This window comes from Ovis aries, chromosome 1 (assembly GCF_016772045.2).
Source record: "Ovis aries strain OAR_USU_Benz2616 breed Rambouillet chromosome 1, ARS-UI_Ramb_v3.0, whole genome shotgun sequence".
In the NCBI taxonomy this organism is placed as follows: Eukaryota; Metazoa; Chordata; class Mammalia; order Artiodactyla; family Bovidae; genus Ovis; species Ovis aries.
The window spans coordinates 4,829,476-4,855,031 of NC_056054.1; the positions used below are offsets into that span (position 1 = coordinate 4,829,476).

The 25,556-nt window shown below is 51.2% G+C and overlaps 1 protein-coding gene and 1 long non-coding RNA gene across 8 annotated transcripts in view; one reads left to right on the forward strand and one right to left on the reverse strand.

Moving 5' to 3' along the window:
• IQCA1 (IQ motif containing with AAA domain 1) overlaps positions 1-25,556 on the forward strand; it is a 195,052-nt gene that overhangs the window by 137,173 nt on the left and 32,323 nt on the right. For all 7 annotated transcript variants that reach the window (XM_060399176.1, XM_060399154.1, XM_015091828.4 and 4 more), the window contains 3 exons: positions 2,438-2,545; positions 7,265-7,464; positions 21,026-21,112. In XM_060399176.1, coding sequence (XP_060255159.1) covers positions 2,438-2,545; positions 7,265-7,464; positions 21,026-21,112 — 395 coding nt within the window. The remainder of the gene's footprint in view (positions 1-2,437; positions 2,546-7,264; positions 7,465-21,025; positions 21,113-25,556) is intronic.
• LOC121818803 (uncharacterized) lies at positions 976-18,752 on the reverse strand. Its single transcript, XR_006058930.2, has 2 exons — positions 18,643-18,752; positions 976-6,693 (listed from the first exon to the last, which is right to left on the reverse strand). It is a non-coding gene; the product is annotated as an uncharacterized LOC121818803 (long non-coding RNA).

Sequence of the window (25,556 nt, forward strand, 5' to 3'; positions counted from 1 at the left end):
GAAGATCCCCTGGAGAAGGAAATGGCAACCCACTCCAATATGCTTGCCTGGAAAATCCCATAAACAGAGGAGCCTGATGGGCTACAGTCCAGGGGGTCGCAAAAGAGTGGGACACGACTTAGCAAGTAAACAGTCACCACCCTAAGAAGCTCAGCTTAGTTCGTTTCCTCTGCAATGACCCTATTTCCAAACGAGGCGACACTCTGAGATACTGAGAGTTGCGGCTTCCACATGCGGATCTTAAGAGGACCTGTTCCTGTTTCTCTCCCTGCTGTTGTCCTCGGCTTCCTTGCCCTTTTTCTTGCTTTCTACCTCCAGTGCCTTTTCATCCACTATTTCCGTCTTCCCTCCCTCATGGAAGACCTCGTGTCTGCAAGGAATCCTGAAGTCGCTAAGTACTGAATGAGTCCATGGGAAAAGTTGATTACAGCTTCTGTCCTGGGAAATAGCAAAACATAGTAACACGCTTTCAGAATGAGTCTCATCACCTGGTGAAGGGTCCTACCCTGTCTTGGAACCAGCACCCACCTATTCAACTTCATTTGTCTAAATAAAATCTGCTGGGGGTCTACAAAACAGGGCACACCTGCGTATTAGCTTTGATTTACTTAAGCAGGAAAAGGGGGTCACTTTCACATCCCCCCTAATGCCATGTTTACAGCAAGAAGTGCTGGATTGAACAGTGGCTGCAGGATGCCTTCCTGCTCCAGTGAAGGTGAAATTAACCACTCTTCTGTTTATTACCTGCTCATTTCAGAGCGTGGGGCTCAGAAGCCGCAAGGCGAGCTTTCATTATCACTCATGTCCTTCACCAAGACCACTGTCCTTGCCAAGGACTTTTTTCATGTGGAGGCTTTGAAAGACTGTCATTCACAACAAAACAGCAATCATTATCTAGTTTTTAACTCTCATTTTCTTAGCACTTGAAAATGCTTTAAAGCCCTCAATATTTTCAGGACTTCATAGGCACATGAATGTATTAATGTCCTTTTAGTGTTTTCATACACACATAAACGTATTTGTCGAACATGTATAACATTGCACTCTGCAAGATACCAAGGGTTATGAAAAGGAAAAAAATTAAGAAATTGTGTTCATTTATGAAATTTTTTTTTTTCAGATTCAGGTACAGATCAAGAGAGAACCAAGTAAGCATGTAAAAGTCCATCCTCATGACAAATGGAGACAGCCAAACTAATTTTCCTGGTGACCTTATCTAAATTAGTTGGAAAATAACACTTCAGATTTATGACTAGTTACAATTAAGCTCTTTGAAGCCTTCTAATTAAACCTGTAAAGATTTATTTCGATATTATTCCTTTGGTAATCCTTTAAAAATGATAAAAATGTTAATGAATATCACCCTCAAAAGGAGATATTTCTGTTTATCCTAAATTAGACTCAGATCCTTCCTTTCAAATGATTGCATTTTGGGTTCAGATTTACACACCTCCAATACAAATTTCACATCCATTTTAAATAAGTTATTTTTAAAGTTTGTGCAAATGTTAGACATAATCTCTTGGAATAGAAATTAAACCAAACCTGTTGTATATTAATTTACTGTATATGTCCTTCATTATAGCACTTGCTCTTCACATACATAACATTCAAAGGTTATTTTTTAAAATACTAGGAGGTTAGTCATGTGTGTGTTAGTTGCTCAGTTGTGCCCGACTCTTTGCGACCCCATGGACTGCGATCCACCAGGTTCCTCTGTCCATGAGATTTTCCAGGCAAGGATACTGGAGTGGGTTGCCATTTCCTTCTCCAGGGCATCTTCCCAACCCAGGGATCGAACCCGGGTCTTCTGTACTGCAGGCAAATTCTTCACCAACTGAGCTACAAGGGAAGCCATAATTCCCAGTTATTGTAGTGAGTATAGAAATGTTTCTGTGGCTGGAAGTTTTCTTTCAAGCCTTTATCTAAAAAGTTCTTCATGATGACTCTTCCATAATACAGTTATATTTGCTCAGAAATATTAAATTTGTATTCTCTGTTCATTTCTGTTGTTGTTGTTCAGTTGCTAAGTCATGTCCAACTCTTTGTGACCTGACGGACTGTAGCATGCCAGTCTCCTCTGTCCTCCACTATCTCCCAGAGTTTGCTCAAGTTCATGTCCATTGAGTCAGTGATGCCATCCAACCATCTCATCCTCTGCTGCCCCCGTATCCTTTTGCCTTCGAATTTTCCCAGCATCAGGGTCTTTTCCAGTGAGTTGGCTCTTCACATCAGGTGGCCAAAGTATTGGAGCTTCAGCATCAGTCCTTCCAGTGAATATTCAGGGTTGATTTCGTTTAGGATGGACTGGTTAGATCTCCTTGCAGTCCAAGGAACTCTCAAGAGTCTTCACTTGTTAATTCTGCAAACGACTAAACTATGCGGCTCAGACCGGCATAGTTTCCAGTTCATTCAGCCTCTGTTTCTTTTCTCCCAGGTGAGTACAGCTACCTGGGGACGAGCCTTCGCCAGGTGTCCATAGAACCCATGCCTTCCCTCCTGGATGTCCGACAGCTCATCACCCTGTACGGGATCCTGCCACTAGGTAAGGCTCCTCCTGCCCCACTGTGCCTGTGATAGAAGTGGGGCTGTCTGCTCGTGTCTTCCTGGTTGTCGTCAGCAGGCACTGCAGCTCAACCCTTCCTACCGAGAACTGTGATTAAGGGTCGTTCCGCTGGATTGGGGCATCCTGGGGCACCCAGGAGGGCACTGCCTGGGAAGCACAGCTGCAGCACATTAGAGTGTCTTCTTAGCATTCCTTTCTTTTTACTGGAGTATAGTGGCTTTACAGTGTTTCTACTGCACAGCAAAGTGAATCGGCCATACATATACATACATCCCCTCCCCTTGTGGATTCCTTCCCATGCAGGTCACCACAGTCCCTTAAGCAGAGTTCCCTGTACCATAGGCTATACAGAATGTTGTCATGAGTTATCTATTTCACACATGGCACCAACAGTGTATATATGAGTCCCAGTCTCCCCCCTCTTTCTCCCTTAATATCCATACATTTGATCTCTACATCTGTGTCTCTATTTCTGCTTTGCAAATAAGATCATCTATACCATTTTTCTAGATTCCACATATATGAGTTAAAAGTGAAAGTGAAGTCGCTCAGTCGTGTCCGCCTCTTTGCAACCCCATGGACTGTAGCCTACCAGGCTCCTCCATCCATGGGATTCTCCAAGCGAGAGTACTGAAGTGGTTTACCATTCCCTTCTCCAGGGAATCTTCCCAACTCAGGGATCAAACCCACTCTCCTGCATTGCAGATAGACACTTTACCGTCCGAGCCACCAGGGAAGCTATGAGTTAATATACAGTATTTGTTTCTCCCCTTCTGACTTACTTCACCCTGTGTAACGCTCTCGGGTCCATCCACGTCTCTGCACGTGGCCCAGCTGCGCTCCTTTTATGGCTGAGTAGTATTCCACAGTGTGTCTTCCACATCTTCTTTACCCAGTCCTCTGCCGGTGGATATTTAAGTTGCTTTCACGTCCTGGCCGCTTAACCTTCTGGGCTGAAATCCCTGATGGCCAAACTCTGGAGAAATGATAGACAAAGCAAGCCCCTGCCATTCAAAGTAAGCTCAGCCTGAGGTTAAGCTTGCCTTTTACGCACAGGCTCTGTTACCAGGTCCTTAGTAGAGCCAGCCCTTCAGTGGAGCTATATTTCATAGATAGAAAGAATCAAGACTCTGCCAGCCTCCACTGAGGTTCAGTCACAATTGTTCAAACAGACCAGAGTCTGCAGGAAAGTCTGGGCTTACCATAAGAAGTGCCTGCTGCTCTCCTCCGCTTTTGTGTGTGTTCTCATGACTTTGGTCTGTGTGTGACCTGAGTCACTGGGGCAGGGGCAGGAACCCCAGCCAGGCCATGCTCTGATGACCGTCCTGAACTATAAATCGCGTTTTGTTCGTTTAATTTGCTTTAAAGTGAGATGGGAATAGTTTGGACACTTCTTATCTTATTCCACTTTTTTTTTTTTTTTTTTTTTTGCTGCATCACATGGCATGTGGGATCTTCGTTCCCCCACCAGGGATGAAACCCCGGCCCCCTGCAGTGGAAACTAGGAGACAGCCCCTAGACCGCCAGGGAAGTCCCTCCACTTTGACTTAAATGCAAACTTAAAGTTCAGGACTTGCCTGCTGATCCAGGGAGAATCTGCCTGCCAACACGGGGGACGCAGGTTCCATCCCTGATCCGGGAAGATTGGAGGCACTAGGCCCATGCCCCACGGCTATCGAGCCTGAGCTCCCGAGCCTTGGAGCCACAACTCCTGAGCTCACATGCAGCAAAAGCCTGCAGGCCCTGGGACCTGTGCCCCGCAGCAGGAGAAGCCGCCGCCACAGGAAGCCCTCACACCACCACGAGAGAGGAGGCCCAGCTCACCGCCACTTGAGAAAGCCGCTTGCGCAGCGGTGAAGCCAAAAATAAATCAGTGAATAACTTTAAAAAGAACCTAAGCCTATTGACAAGAAACAGCGCATTCTTCTCTCAACATCATGTCAGGAGTACGCAGAATCAGGGGGCAACATGGTGCAGTGCAAGTCGCTCTGTCGTGTCCGAGTCTTCGCGACCCCGTAGACTGTAACCTACCAGGCTCCTCTGTCCGTGGGATTTTCCAGGCAAGAGTCCTGGACTGGATTGCCATTTCCTTCTCCAAAGAAAGTGAAAGTCGCTCAGTCGTGTCCGACTCTTTGCGACCCCATGGACGATACAGTTCATGGAATTCTCCAGGCCAGAATACTGGAGTGGGGAGCCTTCCCCTTCTCCAGGGGAATCTTCCCAAAATAGGGATTGAACCCAGGTCTCCCGCATTGCAGACAGACTCTTTACCAGCTGAGCCACAATGGAAGCCCAGGGGTCAACATAAATAAGATGCATGTGTAACATAAACAAATACATAATCCTTGGGGATCTGCATAATTTGGGGGTCAATAAAATCAATATATAACGCTTACAGGATCCACGTAAATAAACAGATGTCCCCTAAACCCCCATCACAGTGTGATGGAAGGCAGTAGAGAGCCAAGAACACCAAGCGGTGACAAGGTTTTCAGGGAATGCCTCCCCAGTGAGGCTGTGATCGATTTGCATCATCAACAGGTGAGGGCCATCGTCTCCAGGCTGCCTTGAGGGTCCCAGGAAGAAGTGTGCCCAGGACGCATCCTGCCTGGACCCTCCTTTTGTCACTGAGAAACCTGGAGTCCCTGCAGGGGTCTGCCTGACCCAAGCCACAGACCCAGCAGGGCCTTTGTTACCGTGACCTGTTGGCGGGTTTGCAACCTACCAGCAAGTCAGACAGAGAAACTCGCTCCTGTGGCAGATTGCGAGGGCTCCATCTAAATAACCATACTTCTGTAATAGCATCCAGTCACAAAAGGGAGTGTGTGTGTCGGCCTGACTGTTCAGGGTGCCACTGCCAGGGTGAGAGATCCTTTGTCTGGACGGCCTTTCTCTGCCATCGTGGAATTGGGTCTGTTTCACTGTAACACGGTATCGTCACCCTCGCCAGCCGCGGATGAAGCATGCCTGGGTTATTTCACTTTAGAGAGAACGTGCTCGAAACTACTTTCCAGGCTTTTGTGTAACCATATAGATGGGGAAACAGTGGAAAGTGTCAGGCTTTATTTTAGGGGGCTCCAAAATCACTGCAGATGGTGACTGCAGCCGTGAAATGAAAAGACGCTTACTCCTTGGAAGAAAAGTTATGACCAATGTAGATAGCATATTCAAAAGCAGAGACATTACTTTGCCAACAAAGGTCTGTTTAGTCAAGGCGATGGTTTTTCCAGTGGTCATGTATGGATGTGACAGTTGGACTGTAAAGAAAGCTGAGCACCGAAGAATTGATGCTTTTGAACTGTGGTGTTGGAGAAGACTCTTGAGAGTCCCTGGGACTGCAAGGAGATCCAACCAGTCCATTCTGAAGGAGATCAGCCCTGGGTGTCCTTTAGAAGGACTGATGCTAAAGCTGAAACTCCAATACTTTGGCCACCTCATGCAAAGAGTTGACTCACTGGAAAAGACTCTGATGCTGGGAGGGATTGGGGGCAGGAGGAGAAGGGGACGGCAGAGGATGAGATGGCTGGATGGCATCACGGACTCGATGGACATGAGTTTGAGTGAACTCGAGGAGTTGTTGATGGACAGGGAGGCCTGGCGTGCTGCGATTCATGGAGTCGCAAAGAGTCGGACACGATTGAGCGACTGAACTGAACTGAACTGAATTGGAGCCTTCTTTCTGATGACTCAGATCGATTCCGTGTCTTGTCGATCACACACAAAGAAAGAGAAGCACAGTCGTTCTTAGAATATTGATATATTTCCAGATGCCCCAGAAGAGCCCAGCAGTGGGCCCAAAGCAGACGAGTGTGACAGCGGAGGTTCTGACCGCAGTGCTCTACAGGATTTCATTCCACCCACTAACTAGTCAGTGCCAACGTGTGCTCTAATCGTGTTCAGAATGATGGGAGAGATCAAACCCGAGTCCCAGTCTGGGCTCAAAGGAGATGGACGGCGTGGTGGAGAGCAAAAGCCAGAGGCCTCCGAGTGACCCGATGAGTCGCGTCATTTCATTATCAAGGGTCGTGTTCACTCTGCCCCAGCGACAGGCCAGACCCCAGGGCAGGAGAAACCAACACAGACTCACTGCACAACGCAGGGAGCCCTGCTCAGGATTCTGTCCCCACCTACAGGAGAAGAGAACCTGAGAATGAATAGCTGGTCACGCATGCGTGTAACGGAACCTGGAGCCAACCCAACGTTGTTCATCGACTGTACCACAATGTAAAATAAAAAGTTTTCAAAGCCCAGGCTACCGCCATCTGGACCTCTGTTTTTCCCTCTTTCCCCCTGTATCCTCCTGTCCGCATCACATTCATCCTCCCAAGCCTTCAAAGGGCGCAGTGCTGTTGCTGACAGAGACTCCCCTGCCCCCTCCCCACAGAATGCCAGAGCTGAGTTATCACAGGAATGCTCTTTAAAATTACAAGTTTAGGGAGAATGCTGGGGTGAGGGTGAGAGAGAAGTGATGTATGGACACCCAGGGAGACCCGACAGTTCCACCTTGACGTACAAATCAAAGGTGTCACCGAGCCGGCTGAGACAGGAGGTGCGCCCCTGGTGAGAATGCTTTCAACACATCCATCACTGTTGTCGAGACTGGGGTCACGCCGTGCAGTCACGGCCTTGCAGGATCCTGACCTAAGAACCACTTGTGTTTGGCAGGATCTTAGAGCCTCTGCTTCTGCCTTTTTTTAGGCTCTGCAGCCGTGCACGAGAAAGCCCCTTTGGTGAAGTCCCTGCTGTTGGCCGGACCATCTGGGGTGGGGAAGAAGATGCTGGTCCATGCCATCTGTACCGAAACAGGAGCCAACCTCTTCAACCTGTCTGCTGCCAACATCACCGGGAAATACCCAGGCAAGAGTGGCCTCCAGATGATGCTGCATGTGGTCTTCAAGGTACTCGTCACGTTTCCCAGTCTCCGGTTCTCCTCCTCCTCTCATATCACATTTTCAAGTGCTGCAAGGTGAGATGGTTAGATGGCGTCACCACCTCAATGAACATGAGTTTGTCCACCATCTCTGGGAGATGGTGGAGGTCTGGAAAGCCTGGCAGGCTCCAGTTCATGGGGTTGCAAAGAGCTGGACGTGACTTAGCGACCGAATGATAACAATTTCCTGAAGTCCCCTAGCACAGACCCTTTCCTTAACTGACATGCACGTCCCTCTTAAACATCCTCTTTGCATCCTCCGGTAAATTGCTTTATTATTGCATCTTGCTGAGCGTCCAGCAGCCAGACACAGCTTCTCTCTTGGTAAGCACCCTCCTGTGCCGTTCAGATCGGCCTCCTCTGTCATGGAAACGCTCACATCTTCCCTCCTGCAGTGCTCACGTCTCCTTAGAAATTAAATCTTTTTTCAGCCCACCACCCTCCAATAACGGCATCAGACATTTGCATTTGGGGGTGTTCTTTCTCACATGGCTTGTGAATTGCAATCAGCTCCTCATTTCCAATATAAGGAGGAACCCACAGCAATCTAAGCTGACCAGAGTAGTGTAGATTTTCAGTTACATAGCATCACAGATTCAATTGACATGAATCTCAGCACACTCCAGGAGATAATGAAGGACAGGGAAGCCTGGTGTGCTGCAGTCCATGGGGTGGAAAGAGTCAGACAGGACTTAGTGACTTAACAGCAGCCCAGGGTCAGGTAGCAGGGTCCTGAAAGATGCTGCGCAACCCTGCCTTGGGATCTTAGACAAACTCTTCACCTCCCCAGGGCTCTGTTTCATCATCACCAAAATAAAGGAGTCAAATCAAATGATACTGTCAGCCCTAAAAGCTGTGATTCCGTGACATAATTTGGATGGATAGACTGTTGTTCTTGTTCAGTTGCTAAATTGTGTCCAACTCTTCTGCAAGCCCATGGACTGTAGCCTGCCAGGCTCCTCTGTCCACAGGTTTTCCCAGGCAAGAATACGGGAGTGGGTTGCCATTTCCCTCTCCATGGAATCTTCCTGACCCAGGGATAGAATTCACCTCTGTCTTGCATTGAACAGGCAAGTTCTTTACCATTGAGCCACCTGGGAAGCTAGGATATATAGATAGATAGAGGCAAATATATACATATATATACACACAGAAGGATGGCCAAGGTTTAGAGTATCCTGACACTGAATGTTTGTCTATTTATTTAATATTTATTTTTATTTACATATTTTATGTGGCTATGCGGGTCTTAGTTGCAGCATGTGGATCTTTAGTGTGGCGTTTGAACTCTTAGTTATGGCGTGTGGGATCTAGTTCCCCCACCAGGGGCTGAATCCAGGCCCCCTGCATTGGGAATGCAGTGTCTTAGCCACTGGACCACCAGGGAAGCCCCCACATATTTATATCCAATATTAAAACTGGACAGGATTTCATTTTCATTTGGTTGAGTACTTCAAGGTTGTCTTTAGGCCGTGCAGTTCATGTTTGGTTGCTAGAATGCCGGGTGAGCAGCTTTGACTCCATCAAGACATCCCCGTAATAAGTGTCAGCCAGTACACGGAGCGAGGTGTTAGCTCCGCACCTGCTTTTAAGGGAGATGGTTAGACGTGAGCAGCTGCTCAGGCAGGAGCAGTTCCTTTTCCGTCTTCTCCTAACAGACAAAAAGGAGGAAGTGATGGCAGCGGGATTTCTCCTCCCAGCCGCGTGGACCCCACACTGAGCGAGTCAGGACATCCTGGGGTTTGCTTCTGTTTGACTGCTTTTTTTCTCAACTGTGGGTCACGTGTTTCTTTTTCCTCATATTGTATCACTCTGTTGTATCATGGTCATGCTCTTTGCGACCTTGTCTGACTCTTTGCGACCCTATAGATTGTAGCCCACCAGTCTCTTCTTTCCGTGGGATTTTTCAGGCAAGAATACTGGAGTGGGTTGCCATTTCCTCCAGGGAATCTTCCCGACCCGGGGATCGAACCCACATCTCCTGTGTCTCTTGCACTGCAGGTGAATTCTTTACCCATTGAGCCATGAGGGAGGCCTGTTTCATCATATGATTAATAAGTTTTTATTGTAGATTAGACATTGTGGATAATATGTTGTTGACATCCTGAAGCCTGCTAGGCTTAGTTCTAACAGGCAGTTAAATTACTGGCTGTTCAGCTTGAACTTGCAGAAGTTTTGTTTTCCATTTCATTAGTGAGGGTCTATTTTGATTTTGCTCTTAGTCCTGAAAGCTTGTCTTTACTTTGACGTTTCAGTGGGAATCTTGAGCTGTTTACCAAGTTCCTTTAACTTGGCAGAAGCGAAGGTCTGTGCTCAGCTGTTTTGCTCTCCCAGCTGTGGCTTTCCACTGAGCTTCTTGGAATCTTCCCCCATGCATGCATACTTGCAAGGTTAACCAAGAACTTGGAGGTGAGCTGGAATCTGAAGCCCAGCAGCTTCGCTTGTGGCCCCTGTGTACTTAACCACCAAGCTCAAAGCACCGAGTTCTTCAGAGGAAAGGTAAAACTCATCCTCTTGCCCAGAAGAACGCCCCAGGGAACTCATTCTAAATGCCGGATTTTGTTGACATTGTCAAGTAACCAGCAGAAGCACATAAGTGTAAAAACATAGGCATTTCATGAGCATCTGTGCATCACAGACCTTACTGCTCTCTGTGTTAACTCAGTCACTCCTCACAGTAACCTTAGGAGGTGGGCAGTATCGCTATACCCATTTTGCTTACTTAAGAAACTGAGGCACACGGCATCTAAGTAGTTTCCCAGGGCTGCAGTGCCATGTCATGAGCCTGACCAGTCTGGATGCTGAGGCTCCAGGCCCAACACCCGCGTTATTCAGCTTCTGAATTGAGCCTCTCTTCTCCACCCACCAAAGGGCTGTGTCGTTCAGAGTCTAGGACAAAGCCAAGGGCATGGTTGTGTTATTTGCTCCTGCTGCTGAGAAGTTTGTCTTGATATCAGACAAGCTGTCTTGGCATTAATTTGAATCATTGCAAATGGGCATTCCGTGGAGCACAAAATGCTGGACGTCAGGTCATCAAGATGTGGATACAGCCTGTGTACTCTGCGTCGAAGGGCCTGACACACACCTCATTACGCTTCACCTTTACTGTGTATGTAAGTGATTAATGGAAGGCCCAGAGGTCTCCGGAGTGGGAGTCATTCAATTAAAACTCACGTGCGCTGAGCCACAGTGCCCTGGCAGGACTGCAGAGCAGCTATCTGCATTGCAAAGAGGTACTTGCTTTTAATTAATCGGAGAAATGCGGAGAGCTCCACACGTGGGCCTGTTACATGGGCCTGCGGGCAGCAAAATTCAGATCTGAGGCATTTGCTCGAGTAGGTGAAATAACAGAAGGGCCTGGTTACTCATAACGTCTTCTCGTAAAGAATTCCTATGGCTGAGCTCCTCTCTGCAGAGCTAAGAACGCAACTCTTGAAGAAAACTTCGCTTCTGCCTGGAGGCGTTTACCTCTCCCACAAAACCCTCTGCATGTGGAAACATGTACTGGTGAGATGAGTCTCTGGTTTGTTTTCCAAGCACAAATTCAAATTTTCTACAAAAAAATAGAAGATAATTTGACAAAACATTCTGTTCTGCTCTCATTATTATGGGAGGGTTCCTTTAGTCTACACACAATAAATCCAGTGCGTTCCTTCCACAAATGTGTATACAGTACAGGTAAACAGTTGTCACTTAAAATTCTCTCTTCCAGTAAGGCTAGACGGGGGAAGGAATACACATCTGTGCGGCGGTGGTGGTTTAGTAGCTAAGTCATGTCCGACTCTTGGAACCCCCTGGACCACAACCTGCTAGGCTCCTCTGTCCATGGGATTCTCCAGGCAAGAATACTGACGTGGGTTGCCATTTCCTTTTCCAATACATCTGTTTAGTTAGGACATACTAGAAATGCATCTAACAGTTAAGAACTGTGGGATAAATGATTTTTTTTTTTTTTTTTTTTTGCTGCACGGGGTCTTCATTGCTGAGTGCAGGCTTTCTCCAGTTGCAGCAAGTGGGGGCTGTTCTCTAGGTGTGGTACCCTGGCTTCTCATTAAAGCGGCTTCTCTTTTTGTGAAGCATCGGCTCCAGAGCACGGGCTTCAGTAGCTGCAGCCCATGGGGATAAGTGATTCACATTTAATAGATATTTTTTGGACAAAAGCTATCAAGGCGGGGTGCCAGCCTCCTCTGGTGTTTTGTGATGGTTGATCAGGGGATGAAGGTGTGAGGAGGACTCGAGTTGTCTGGCCAGGAGTCCAGCGCATGCCAAGGAGTTGTCTATTCACTTTCCCTTTTGATTGCCCCAGCTCCTGGTGAGGCAAGAATTAATGTGCCCATTTTACAGACCAGAAGACTGAGGCTCAGAGTGCTTAATTTGACCAAAAGTACAAGAAAACTAAGGCTTCTCTTAGTTGGCGCTAAGGTGGTGCTAGTGGTCAAGAACCTGCCTGCCAATGCAGGAGACATAGGAGATGCAGGTTCAATCCCTGGGTGGGGAAGATCCCCTGGAGAAGGGCATGGCAACCCACTCCAGTATTCTTGCCTGGAGAATCCTCATGGACAGAGAAGCCTGGTGGGCTACAGCCCATGAGGTCTCAAAGAGTCAGACATGACTGAAGCGACTTATCAGGCACGCATAAGAGAACTAAGGGGCTGGCATCTGGATTTAAGCCTAGGTGTGACTCAGAAGCTGTCACCTGGTCCCCAGCTGGGCTCTGGGGGAGTGAAGCCTGGGTAGTCCCCGGCCCTGTGAGATCTGTGCCCTCAAACCACCGCAAAGGCTATTCTTGGGCTAGAGTATCAGCTGGGGACATTTCAGCGTGAGAAGGTGAAGAAACTAGAGACTTTAGCATCCTGTTGGCAGGTCCCGCTGTCTCCACGCCTTCTGGATTCCCCCTTGCCTGACCCTCCAGACCGCCTGGGAGAAAGCCAAGGAGAGGCCAGGGCACCCCGGAGGACAGGCCAGAGCAGAGCATCTCTCTCCTGAGGTCTGGCAGGGACAGGCCCCTTCCTTGGGGCCCTTGCTTCCTCCCCTTCCTCCTCTGTTAGAGACCTCACCCCCGAGGCTGGACTCAGAGGGAGGCTTCAGAGAGCAGGTCTAAGGTGGACAGCCGGCCAGGGTCAAGGCCACCCGGCCTGCACTGGCCTGTGAATCTGGACCCAAGGGAGCTGAGATGCTGCTCGAGCCTGAGCTCCTCCCACCTGGGCTCCTTGCTGGGCTCCCAGCCAACAGCCCGTGGCAGCTGGCCAAGGGATCTCACCCAGATGTGCTGGTGTAAACAGCTGGCCCAGCAGGCAGGGGAAGGGGAGCCCCACCAGTTACGTCTCTGTAGCTCACAGAGACCTCTACTCCTGGTTAATAACCCAAAGACATCGTGGATATTCGTGGATGATTTTTTAAAATAAAACAGATGTATAATAAACAGAACAAGTATGTTAGCCCTGCCTTTACAAGGTGAAATTCAGTAAGGACAGAGCAAAGACCTACACCTGACCCCCCACCCCGAAACAGAGCTGCTCAAATGGGGGTGGCGGGAATTCAGTGAGGGAGGAGAGGAGAGGAAAAGAGAAAAAGAGGAGATAGCTGCTGTGATGGAGCATCAGGTATGGAAATAGAGGCACCGGGGTGGGAGGAGGGGGCCGAGTGCCTGTGAGCCCTGAGCAGTTGCTGTCAGGAAGCAGGGCCCTCCTGCAGGGCCACAGAGAGGGCTTCAGGTTGAGCAAAGGCATCAAGGAGATCCAGCCAGTCCATCCCCAAGGAAATCAGTCCTGAATATTCAGTGGAAGGACTGATGCTGAAGCTGAAACTCCAATACTTTGGCCACCTGATGTGAAGAGCTGACTCATTAGAAAAGACCCTGATGCTGGGAAAGATTGAAGGAGGGAGAAGGGGATGACAGAGGAGATAGTTGGATGGCATCACCAACTCTATGGACGTGAGTTTGAGTAAGCTCCAGGAGTTGGTGATGGACAGGGAGGCCTGGCGTGCTGTGATCCATGAGGTCGCAAAGAGTTGGACACAACTGAGCGACTGAACTGAACTGAACTGAACTGAAAGGCATCAAAACCTCTTTTTTTTGTTGTTTTTAACCACAGACTTTCTATCTTAGAGCAGTTTTAGTTCACAGTGGCAATGAGAGCGTCCCACACCCCCAGGGAGGATGGGCAGCTCGGAGGGGAGGGCGGGTCCCAAATGCAGATGCCCCAGGGTGCCTCCTGCCATGAGGATGCCCGCGGGCACCATGAGGGTCAGCTGAGGGCTGCAAAGGGCGGTCCGCATCTGCTCTCACTCTGTGGTGGGCAGTGGGGGTGAGCAGGGACAATGTCACAGGCACTAAAGGATTTTTAGCCAATTTGAAAACCCTTCGAGAAGGGGGTGCCCTAAATGCAGCTAAACGGTGCCTGGGGAAGGTGAGCATGGCCTTGTGCCCAGGTGTTAACTCCCACGCTTCTCAGAGTTGGCACAAGGTTGGGCGGATGGGTGTGAACCCGTTATTTCTGGTGTAGCTGGGAGTGAACCAGGAGGAAGGGGTTCCGGGAGACAGTCTGGATGGTCTTGTAAGCCTGGCGCCCTCCAGACAGCAGCCTCCGCCAAATCGGGCAGTGGTGTTGGTGGGCGCCTGCCACCAGCACTGACCCGCTTCCCCATGCCACGTGTCACAGCCCATCCGCTGTGCCTCCATCCCCAGCTCCCTCCTGGTCCTCTCCTGTGCCTCCGTTCACCTTCCTTCCTGTCAAGGGGCAGCCCCACCCAGCTCTGGACCGTTTAATCCACCTCTGCTCTTCCTGTGATGGACATTCACGGTTTATCCCAGCTCACACCCAGTAAGGACTTGGAGTTGGCCAAAAGGTTCACTGAGGTTTTTCATCCGACGTAAGGAGAAAACCAGAACAAACTCTTTGACCAACCCAGTAACCTCTACAGTTACATGAAAGATCATACAAGGAAATAGAGATTTTACAAATTATCATCTTTAAATAATGGAAATAGAGAACAAGCCGTCCTCACGTATCAAATATGGAAGCAGAATCCGAGTGACGATAGTTCGGGAAAGTGAGCCTTCCCCGCCCCAGTCTCCGCCTGCCCCAGATCTTCCCCAGCTTAGCCGCTGCCGGCTGCCCACAGCCCCCGTTCAGACACAGGAGGCCACTCCCTCCGCAGGCAGGGACCGTGCTTCCCACTGCAGGTGCTCACCAGGTCTGTGCGGCTTGGGTGGATGGATGGAAGGCCGATGGTTGGCTAGCCGGATGGACTGTCCTTTTCGGTTTGGTAAAGATACAACCCCTGAAAAGCGGACCTGGGTTTTCTTGGGGTTCTCTGTGGCAAGCAGAAGAGCACCCTTTCAGAAAGAACTTCCACAGCTTCCAAGGGTCATTTGGGCAGATCTAATTAGTAATTCAAGCGTGCCAAACGCAAACTGGTTTTCATCGTTAAGCCATTATATGCCAACCCAAGAGAATCTCATCCTGATGGCAGATGTTTGACAGCATTTCTTTGGAGAATGCCGAAGATAAAATCTATAAAATTCACATGGATGGGGGAGTGACTGTTGGCTAGACCTTTCCAGAACTTGAAAAAGCGCATGTTGGGTGAAATGTATCTTTAGTCCGGAATTGATAATTCGATAGGAGTGCAGAGCCCTCTGCTGGCAATGGAAATAAACTATCCCGGTAACTTTGGAAAAGTTCCATTATGGATTAATTGCATTTAATTGCCCATGACCTCCAACTATCTGTGGATAATTTACATGGCGCCTTTCCATTACTAAATGAAAATTAAAAGAGCAAAGGATACCATCTTTCATTAACAAATTGGCAAAGAGGTTTTTTATTGTTAATACTTTGTTGAGAAGAGTGTGAAAAAAATTTGTGGCTGGAGGAGAGGGCCTCCGGAAGGGCAGGTGACCACATGGGTGCAAGTGTGACGAGCCGGCAGGCAGATCCTTCGACCTAGCGGCTTCATGGACCCAAAAGGCCCATCTTAAGCCCTGTTTGGTTTAGTGAGAAGGCAGAAAACCATCCAGATGTTCAAAAAACAGGGACTAGATCCTTAAGTGATGGAGCTTCTTATTAAAAGGCTGTTGGTGAAATAAACTGCATACAGCATGAACAGGAATATAAAGCAGTGTGTGAAGAGCCATCTCGTGTTTGCAAGTACTGATGTCGTGAAAGGTCTGTGAAGATAGGAGAGGACTGGAGAGTGGTTCTCAGCAAAGGGGGCAGAGGAGGCGTGTCGGAATGTCTCAGTGCAGTGCAGTTCAGTTCAGTGGCTCAGTCGTGTCCAACTCTTTGCGACCCCGTGAACTGCAGCACGCCAGGCCTCCCTGTCCATCATCAACTCCCAGAGCTCACTCAAACTCATGTCCATCGAGTTGGTGATGCCATCCAGCCGTCTCATCCTCTGTTGTCCCCTTCTCCTCCTGCCCCCAATCCCTCCCAGCATCAGGGTCTTTTCCAATGAGTCACCTCTTCGCATGAGGTCGCCGAAGTACTGGAGTTTCAGCTTTAGCATCATTCCTTCCAAAGAATACCCAGGACTGATCTCCTTTAGAATGTATATTCTGAAATTTTTACCAGTACTCCTTTTGTGTGGCAAGAAAGGACTGAATTTGCAGGGCGCGTGTGTTCAAGGTGATGGCACTGGAGACATGCCCTGACTGGCGGGCACCCTGCCTGCACCTACAGTGGTCCTCCCCACTCGCAGTGGCTGTACAGCAGAAAGGGGGTCTCCCCATCAAGGTCACCCTCTCCTGGGCTTTACCTCCCCACCCAATGCCGTCTGCAAGCTCTGCCCTGCCCGCGTTTCCTGTCTCTGTCCATGCATTCCTCAGCTGCCTGTCATGTGGCTTCCGTCCTCTCCACACCACCTGTGACCTCGTGGTTGCCAGACCCTCAGGCCAGCACTGCCTGCCATTGCCAGCTCCCTGCTGCCCTTCCCTGGGCTCTGAGACCGCTTGCTCCCTCTTCTGTGCCCCTTTGACCTCCCCCAGGGTCCCCTTCCTTCTCTCCTCCATCAGCGTCTCCCTCCTGCAGACCCCACTCCGCGGCCCTGGGCTGGCCTCCCCGCCTCTCCCCATGTCCCCCACCCATTCCCACAGCCCCACTGCAGCCTCAGAGCCCTTTGCAGCCCCACCTCCCTCCTGCCCGCTGCCCCCCAGACCCGCCAGTCTTCCTGCCTGGAGGTCCAGCTGCCCTCCGGCTCCCGTGGCCTAAACGGACCTCATCTTTCATCCCTCATCTGGTGCCCTGTTTGGATTCCTGGGCCCTCTTCCTCCTGGCCTCCAGGCTTCCCAGCACTGGAAACTCCCCGCTTCCTCCCCCCTCACCCAACCATCACCAGGTCTCACTGCTGTTGTTCAGACGCTCAGTCGTGTCCAGCTCTTTTCAACCCCATGGACCGTTTCACACCAGGCCTCCCTGTCCTTCACTATTTCCTGGAGTTTGCACAAACTCAAGTCCATCAAGTCAGTGATGCCATCCAACCATCTCGTCCTCTGTCGCCCCCTTCTCCTCTTGCCCTCAGTCTTTCCCAGCATCAGGGTCTTTTCCAGTAAGTCGGCTCTTCGCATCGAGTGGCCAAAGTATTGCAGCTTCGGCTTCAGCATCAGTCCTTGCAATGAGTATTCAGGATTGATTTCCTTCAGGATGGACTGGTTTGATCTCCTTGCTGTCCATTAGGTCTGGCAGATCCTAAACGCCCTTCATACCCATTTCCTGCCCTCCCGCCACTCCTTTGCTCAAGTCCCTCACCTCTTCTCCTCCAAAAGCCTCCTAACCTTCTCCCTGCCTCCAGCCTTACTTCCCAGCACAACCTCTGGGGGAAACCCCCACCCCTTTCCTGGGAGACAGCCGCCAGCTGGTCATGCTTGTCGCTCCACCAGAGGGATTTGTCGGTAACACACCAGGATCGAAGCTCACGACTCGAGTCCCTTATAGACCCCAAAGAGCTTCCAGGATAAGAGCAAGCTCCGTGGCAAGGCCAAGGCCTTTCTGACACCTTCCAGAATGACCTGAGCACCCGACGTGGGCCCGCCCTGCACCCTGGCTCCTGCCCCTAGTGTGGCAGACGCGTGCCCTCCTCCAGGCTCTGGGCCTTCTAGAGACCCTTGCAGATCCCGTCTGCTTTAGCCCTCATTGGCCCTGCCCACATCTGCTTGCCGCCCTCCCCTTCCCTCTCTTTCTGTCGGAGGTGGTCCATGCTGACACCCACTTTCCTTGACCCGCCCTGCCATCCCCACCTCACCGTCCCCTCCCACCGGTGCACTCCTTCAAGTCAGGGACCCCAGCACCCGGCACAGTGACCGGCACATCAGAGCTCCTCTGTCGATGCTTCATAAACGGAAAATGAGAGAATGGATTTCATTCTACAGTGTTGTTCAGTCACTCAGTCGTGTCCGACTCTTTGTGACCCCATGGATTGTAGCCTGCCGAGTTCTCCTGTCCATGGGACAGGCAAGAATATTGGAGTGGGTTGTCCTTTACTTCTCTAGGGGATCTTCCCGACCCAGGGGTCCAACCCAGGTCTCCCACGTTGCAGGTAGATTCTTTACCATCTGAGCTACCAGGGAAGCCCTCATTCTACGTTCTGGACCCAAAATGATAGAAACCCTTTCCACCCCATGACAGCCATTCAACTATTTGAAAACAGTTCACGTGCTCCCTGGAGTCTTCTTTTCCCCAAGGAAAAGAGCCTCAGGTCTTTCCATTCTTCCTGGTAGGAGAGGTGTTTGGCCTGGCAGGGCCAGAGTTTCTGCCCCCTCCTTCTCTGCCCAGGACTGAACAAGGTCCCCGGGCATCCCCTGAACAGGCTAGCCACCAAGGAAGGTCAGAGAGATAGAGATTCATGCTCTGGAGGACAAGACAGACAGTGATGGTTTTTAAAGCCTTTCATCCTATTAGAATGAAAGGTGATAGGAAAGGACACGGGCCAGGGGTTAGGAGATGCTGTGGAATAAGCATCTTGTCTCCATGGCAACGTGGCAGCTTGCTGCCCAGGTGATGGCATGGGCCTGGGGGTGTCAGACCAACCCAGGGATGCCTCCGGGTTCCACACATCCCCATGCTGGTGGAGGGGGGCACGCATTACTGACTTCTCTGTCCACCTCGGCGACCTCATGTATAAAAGGGGAGTGGGGGGTGAAACGCACCTGGCTTCACACCTGCCACGTGGTGAAGGAGCAGCAGCGGTGTCCCGGGTCTCAAGGCAACTCACAGATGGCCGTTCCTTGTACTGTTGCAGTATCATCCAAGAACTTGCCTGGGAAATGTTTTCTGTTCATTTGATAATCCCCGAGCCCTTCCAAACCACGTGGTCACCCAAGCCCCCCGCACAGCCCTGGGAGCCCCAGAGCAGGTGACCGTCCTGAGGAAGGAAATCCTTCACAAGTGCATGTTAGAAACACAGGAAGTGTGGAATTCCCCCACTGCTCGGAACGAGGGAACAGTTCCTCAGTGTTCACATTCAGTGGAACATTGTGGCCACGTTTTCAAAACAACTTTAGATAAGAGGCTGGAAGTAAGACTGCTGCTTTCAAAATTATCCCAAGCTAAAACGATGCCTGTGTCTCCAGTCCATCTACTCAGCTTACCTTATTAAAAGCAGAAAGAGAATAGGAGAATGGGGGTACTTGGTACTCACATCTACAGTTCCCGTTAAGAACAGCTGGACTGAGAGAGCATAGGCACGCAGAAAGAGCCGGAGAAAAGCTGCCGTTTGCCAGACTGCAGCCTCCGTGAGCACACAAGTTAGCCTGAGACGGGAGACAACTGTCTGTGCCAAAATTGTTTTGCCATTGGTTTCCGTTCTAAAGCTTAAGATTTTTTTAGGAGGGATTGCAAAGAATAAAAATTGTGCCTTTGTTATTACAAAGTATCCTGGGAAGCTGAAAACCTTTTATATCCAGTATCTCATTTTCTTATTTTCTTTGGGGGCTGGAAGTAGAGAAGCTTTTTACTTCAACTCCAAAAAGCTTTGAGCAGAACAGTGGTTCCTTGGGGCCTGCCCCTGGGGCACTGGAGTGGGTCCCACTGACTGCAGTGGGCAGGTCAACTGGAGAGAAATCGGGGGTTCACGTCAGGAGCTGAGGGGATGGATGATGTGATGGGGTTGAAAGAGATTAGGAAGAGGGCAGATAGACTTGGTGATGGTTCCATGTGTCCAGTGAAGCCAGGGAGGGCGCCAGAGGGTCTGGCTCAAGGGAGTGACGGGAACTGAGGATGGCCTGGCATCCTGCTTCTGCCGCCGTCTAGCTGCATGACCGTGGACGGGTCATGGAGCATTTTTGAGCCTCAGTTTTACCCATCTGCAAACAGGGATGGTGATGATGTTACCTGCTCCATAGAGTTGTAATGAATGTGAGTGAGTTATCACAGGTCCCATCCTCTGAGTAGAGGAAGTGCTGGTCGGTGCTGGCCGTGACCTTGTGTGTGACAGAGGCAGTGTGCGACACGTGTGGCCCGAGCCTGGCTCACTGGCCATTTTATATGCTTCCCATCAAGCTGCCTTGGGTACTGAGATTGAAACTTGGGGTACCAGATTCCTAAGCTCTGTGGCTCGGGGTCTAAAACATAATGCCGACCAGAGGGTGGTTGGCTGGCACCATTTCCTCTCTGAACGTCCCGGCGTGTGTGGGACTGGACACAAGTCCCAGCCCAGGGCCAGACCGGCACTGGGATCAAGCAGTATCCACTTTTGTCTTTGAAGCTGCATAATCTGCTTCCCCTGGTACATAGTGCCGGGGGAAAACAGACCCAGCCAGTGTTCCCAGTGACTTTTCCATCATTTATTAAATGTCTGTCTTGGTTTAAAAATCACACCTGCTGCCTTAATGATGTTTAAAGATATATAAAAATAGGAGTACATAACACTGCATTCACTATGACTGGAGACGGCTTTTATCTGGCACAATTTTGCACAAAGCACAAATTGTTGCAAAAATACCCGAACTCCGCTATCATGGGGGTGCTTTGAAGAGATTGTTAGTGTGTGGCAATTATTCACGAGCCCACAGTAAGTCCTAGCGCAGTCACGAAGCTCCGCTCGCCCTGGGAGGGGCTCGGAGCCACCTTCCAAATGAAACCACGGCCACAAAGGCAGCAGGCCCACGGAGACGAACAGACAGCATCACGGGGGCCCTGGTGCTGAAACGGGCTTTTCTCAAAACGCGCAAACTTGAATCAGCGTGGGAGTAGGGCATAGGCTGTAATTAAAACTCGTGGCCCAGTTCCCTTAATTTGCAGCAGAAAGCTATTGGTTCATTTCAAGCCAAAGCAGGTGGACGGTCGGGGTCCTTGCAGCAGGACGTAGGGACCCCCAGAGCGTCCTGACCACCAGCGCCCACATCCTGCAGCGAAGGAAGTGCAGCCTCTCAAGGCGCTGCTGTCCCGGGGGACCGTCCCAGTCCGTCCTGCTGTTCCCGGGGTGGGGGGGGGGGTGGTCCAGACTGTCCTGCTGTTCCCCGGGGTGGGAGCAGGCGGTCAAGAGTGCACCCCAGAGGAAACGCGTTTACAACCAACCGTTTCTCCTCGCAGGTGGCCCGCACGCTCCAGCCCTCCGTGGTGTGGATCGGAGACACAGAGAAAACCTTCTACAAAAAAGTGCCCCACGCAGAAAGGAAGGTGAGGGCTTCCGGGTGGATTCTCCGTGGGGCCTTTTCTCTCCTCCCAAGTGGTCCCCTTCCCAGGGACCACCTCGATCTCTCAAGAAGGTCTTGCTTGTTCAAGGGAGGAAGGAAACGAGGGGCCGGCGCTCTCTGCCCTGAGTGCTTGTCGGTATCTGAAAGGATCCAGTGTCTGATTTTTACGAGGCATAATTTAGAAGAAAAATGAAAGAAAGGATGGAGAAGGGGGGAGGGGAGCCTTAAACCCAAACATAGGATTCACAGTAAGGAACAATCGAGAGAGCTCTGCTCGGCCACGGCAAATGGCACACACAGGAGTTATTATTAGGATTTCCTATTGTTCATCATAATAAATAGCCAAAGGCCTGAAATTTATGAACAAAGACGGTGCATAGACCCGCCAAGCGCCCCCACGTTCAGGGTCCCCCTGGGAGCCCTCTGTCAATTGCTTCCTTCCGCCTTTTCTCTCCTTTCAATGGATCCCCTCCTCCGCACTTCCCCCCACCCACCCCCAAATCACCAGCAAATTTCCCACAAGTTAAAAAAAAAGATTGCAGATACACATGATTGTTATTCCACATCAATTTGCACCAAAGCAAATAGTGGTTAACTGAATTTCTGATTAAATTCATAAGGATTTTAATCACTTTTGATCCTTATGTATTATACATCATTTTTAGCAGGTAGAGATGATTTGGGTAAAGAATGAAAGCTCAATCTTTTCTTCCCCAAATGAGCCTTGATTGCCCTGTCATTTTGGAAACTCTTAAGAGGACTCATTTACTATTTAATCTGGGAAGCTGGCAGGTGGCTCCCTCTGCTGGTGACGTTGCTACATTAAAAAAAAAGTCCACACGCAGTAAAGCAACTAGACTCCAAAAAAAATCAGGTTTTTTTTAAATAATAAAATTTTAAAAGTTCATGTAGATGTGAACTTGAAGGCAGTTACTACAGTAAATCTCAAGAGAGATGAAAGGCAGTGTATAGTCCAAGGTATCACTCACTTAATGTCATCGGAAGTTCAGTCTCTTTAATGGGCAAGGGACCTCTCGCTGGGCATCAGCCTGGAAGATATGAGAATTCAGAAGTGTGTCCCGGGCCTTTAGCTTAGTTGGCTGTGTGTCCCTGAGCAAGTAAGCTAACCTCTCCGAGCCTCCACCCCCTTAGCTGGCTAAAGAGTTGCAGAGAGACCAGCCTCTGAGTTCACGAAGCCCCCCTCAAGTCCTCTCCCAGGACCCCCTCAAGCTGTCCGGCTGTCACCAGCAATTACCTCTGTTCCCCTGTGCCCCTGTGTGGAGGGACAATGAGAGGTATGAACAAGCCCGTTGGAGAGCCAGAGGGCGGTGGGCTGGCAGGCTTTGAGGGAGTGCTGACCACAGGGAATAAATGTGAGTTCAGCAGACGCCCCCCCCACCCTAGCCGGGGGGGTCACCATGAAGGGGGCCCAGAAGCCTCCCCTGAAGCGGCCCTTTTCTTGCTCACCCCATGCACAGGCTGTGGTCCCCACAAGTATGGTCCCTAACTAGTCTCATTCCTGTAGAAAATGAAGGCCTTTGGTGGCACAGTGTTTGTTGTGGACAAATTGCACATTTATTCTGTCCGCCTCTGCTTTAGAAAAGTCTGTCGTCTGTCAGGGGAATTCACTGCACCGGAGCCTGAGTCACAGTATGGGGAAATCCCAGGACGCCTGATGAATACAAGCAGAAGGGTCCCGGGTCCCCAAAGGTCCACAAGACCGGCTGGGCTGCCTGAACCAGCCCAGGCACAGACAGAGTTGCCACGGGTTGGTGGGGAGGCATGCAGACCCCTCTGGCCCTGCAGAGTCCCCAGCTCCAGTGCCAGAAGAGAGCCAGCCGGCAGAGAACGGCCCTGCGAGCATCTTCCAGCCCCAAGTCCTGTACCTGCCCCCCGGGCAGCGGGGTTCCCACTGCCTCCTGCCTCCGGGGCCAGCACCGGCTCGCTCTCTCTGCTTTCCTCCCTGTCCCCAGCCTCTGACTTCTGTCCTTGCCCGCGGGCTTGGGGTGGCTGTGAGCATTGGACAGTCAGGCTCTGAAGGTGACCACCGAACGCCAAGGGCGTTCACTGCATCCACAGACAAGAAGCTCCACGTTGCATCACCTGGCCGCCCAAGGACCCCAGCATCCTAACTACCACTTGGCCCAGCCTGCGTCCAAAGGCTCCTCACGTCCAAGGCCCTGAGACCTAGAGAAACATGTCCAGCTGCAGAGAAACCACCCCCTTGCCACGGCCACAGCCCAGAGTACTCCCGGCAGTAGCACAGGGCATTCGAGGGCATTCCAGGAACACCCCTTGGGGAAACCTCTCACCCACAGTGACTAACTCCACCCTCGATGCCTCCGCTTCTGGGTCGAGGCCCTTTCGGAGGTACAGTGTGGAGGCTGGCCCAGTCCTAAGAGGTGACAGCTCCTGGTGGGGCGCAGGGACCCCGCGGGCTGCTGCAGCAGACAGCAGAGGTCCCGGGAGCACAAAGCATAGGTCTGGAGCAGTTAGTGGTCCTGAGGGGAAGGAGGTGGCCTTCCTGTTTTGCATGTGCTCAGTCCTGTCCGACTCCCTGTGACCCCGTGGACTGCAGCCCGCCAGGCTCCTCGTCCGTGGGATTCTCCAGGCACGAACACTGGAGTGAGTTGCCATTTCCTCCTCCAGGGGATCTTCCTGATCCAGGGAATCGAATCCACGTCTTTTGCATCTTCTGCACTGGCAGGCAGATTCCTTAGGAAGCCTTAAGCCAGGAAGGGCGCACCGCTGGTCTCTGGCAGCTCTGGGACTCAGCCGCAGGCCCCTTCTCCGCACCTGGATGTGGCTCTGGCATCAGCACTTCCTGCTCTGCCCTCCACGCTTTTGCTACCCCTGTGTCCGCCCTCCTCAACCCCCGTGCTCCAGACCATGTCCTGAAAACTGCGCGTGGGGCCCTCTGGTCTCAGAGCCAACGGTGCTGGGCTCCAGAGCCCCCTGGCACCCCAGTTCTCCCCCCGACAACGTCCTCAGCTCCCAGCCCCCGGTCACCAGGTGGATGCTGGGTCTGTGCCCACCCCTCCCCTCCCAGAGGATGGCCGTCCTCTCCACAGCCCTCAGCTACCCCGTCAGTCAGTTGTCGGTGTACAAGACAGAGGCAGTACAGCGTGAGGCAGGACGAGACGCTGCTGCGTTTTCCGCTCCATTAGCCTCGTGGCTGCAGCGCGTGGGAGCCCTCCCCGCATCCCAGTCAGGCCATCACAAGGGCTGGGTCGGGCCGGGCGGCTGCCATGGTTTGGTGGAGCTGACTGCAGGAAAGCACACGGGGACTGCCGCATGGCGTCAGACACCAATTAGAAATCGCCCGCAGCGATAAGGTGGGCAGGCCCAGCAGGTCCTGCCATAGGGGCGTCGGCCGCAAAGGCTGCCAGGGGTCAGTGGGGATGTTGGCCAGCGTGACGCCTGAGCGTGTGGGTCTCGTGTGTAATGGATGCGGCTCTGAACAGGAACGGGGTGGCCCCGGGGGCAGGGGGCTGCTGGCCGAACAGACTCACCTTTCATTTCCATGCCCTCCTAAGGGGACTCACCATCTGCAAAGATGTCACTCTGGAGCCAGCCCAGGATCAACATTTATTACCCAAACAGGCTGGTTAAGTTTGTACATCCCCGATATTGACAGGACACAGCAATATCATCTCCCGCTTCGGAACAGGCGGGACCGCACCACTCTCACCGTGGGCACCTTGTAAAAGCACCTCTGCCCACCCCCCACCCCCAGGGTGGCAGTCTCCAGTCCTACCAGGGTCCGGGGATCAGACTTCCTTCCAGTCTTTGGGCAGCTTCATGTTACCCCACATGCACCATAAGGAAGAAAGTGAAGTCGCTCAGTCATGTCCGACTCTTTGCGACCCCATGGACTGTAGCCCACCAGGCTTCTCCATCCATGGAATTTTCCAGGCATGAGTACTGGAGTGGGTCGCCATTTCCTTCTCCAGGGGATCCTGACCCAGGGGGTTGAACCCAGGTTTCCCGCACTGCAGGCAGACGCTTTACCATCTGAGCCACCAGAGAATCTCCCAGCAAAACTGCACTGTTCTCCATCAAGCTTCTTAAAAGACCAGTCTGTTCTCAACCATCCCCACTCACTCTTCCACCCACTGCTTCCACTTGATGTTCTCCAGCTCCGTGGAAACTGCTCTCACAGCGTTTTTTGAAGTCCATTTTGCCAGTGAGCCCCCATTTGTAAAAATCTGTCCTCTCTTAGCCTCTGTCACCTTCCCTTCTCCTGGTCTCCTCAGACCCCACCAACACTTTCTTCTTTCTCTCCTCCATGTGCATCTAAACACTCCATTAAATACACAGATGCTCACTGAGGTTCCATCTCAAGCCCATGGACCTTTCTTTCCTTGCCCTCCTTGGGCACCATCTCATAACGTAAAGAAATCACCACTTAACCAACAGATGCTACA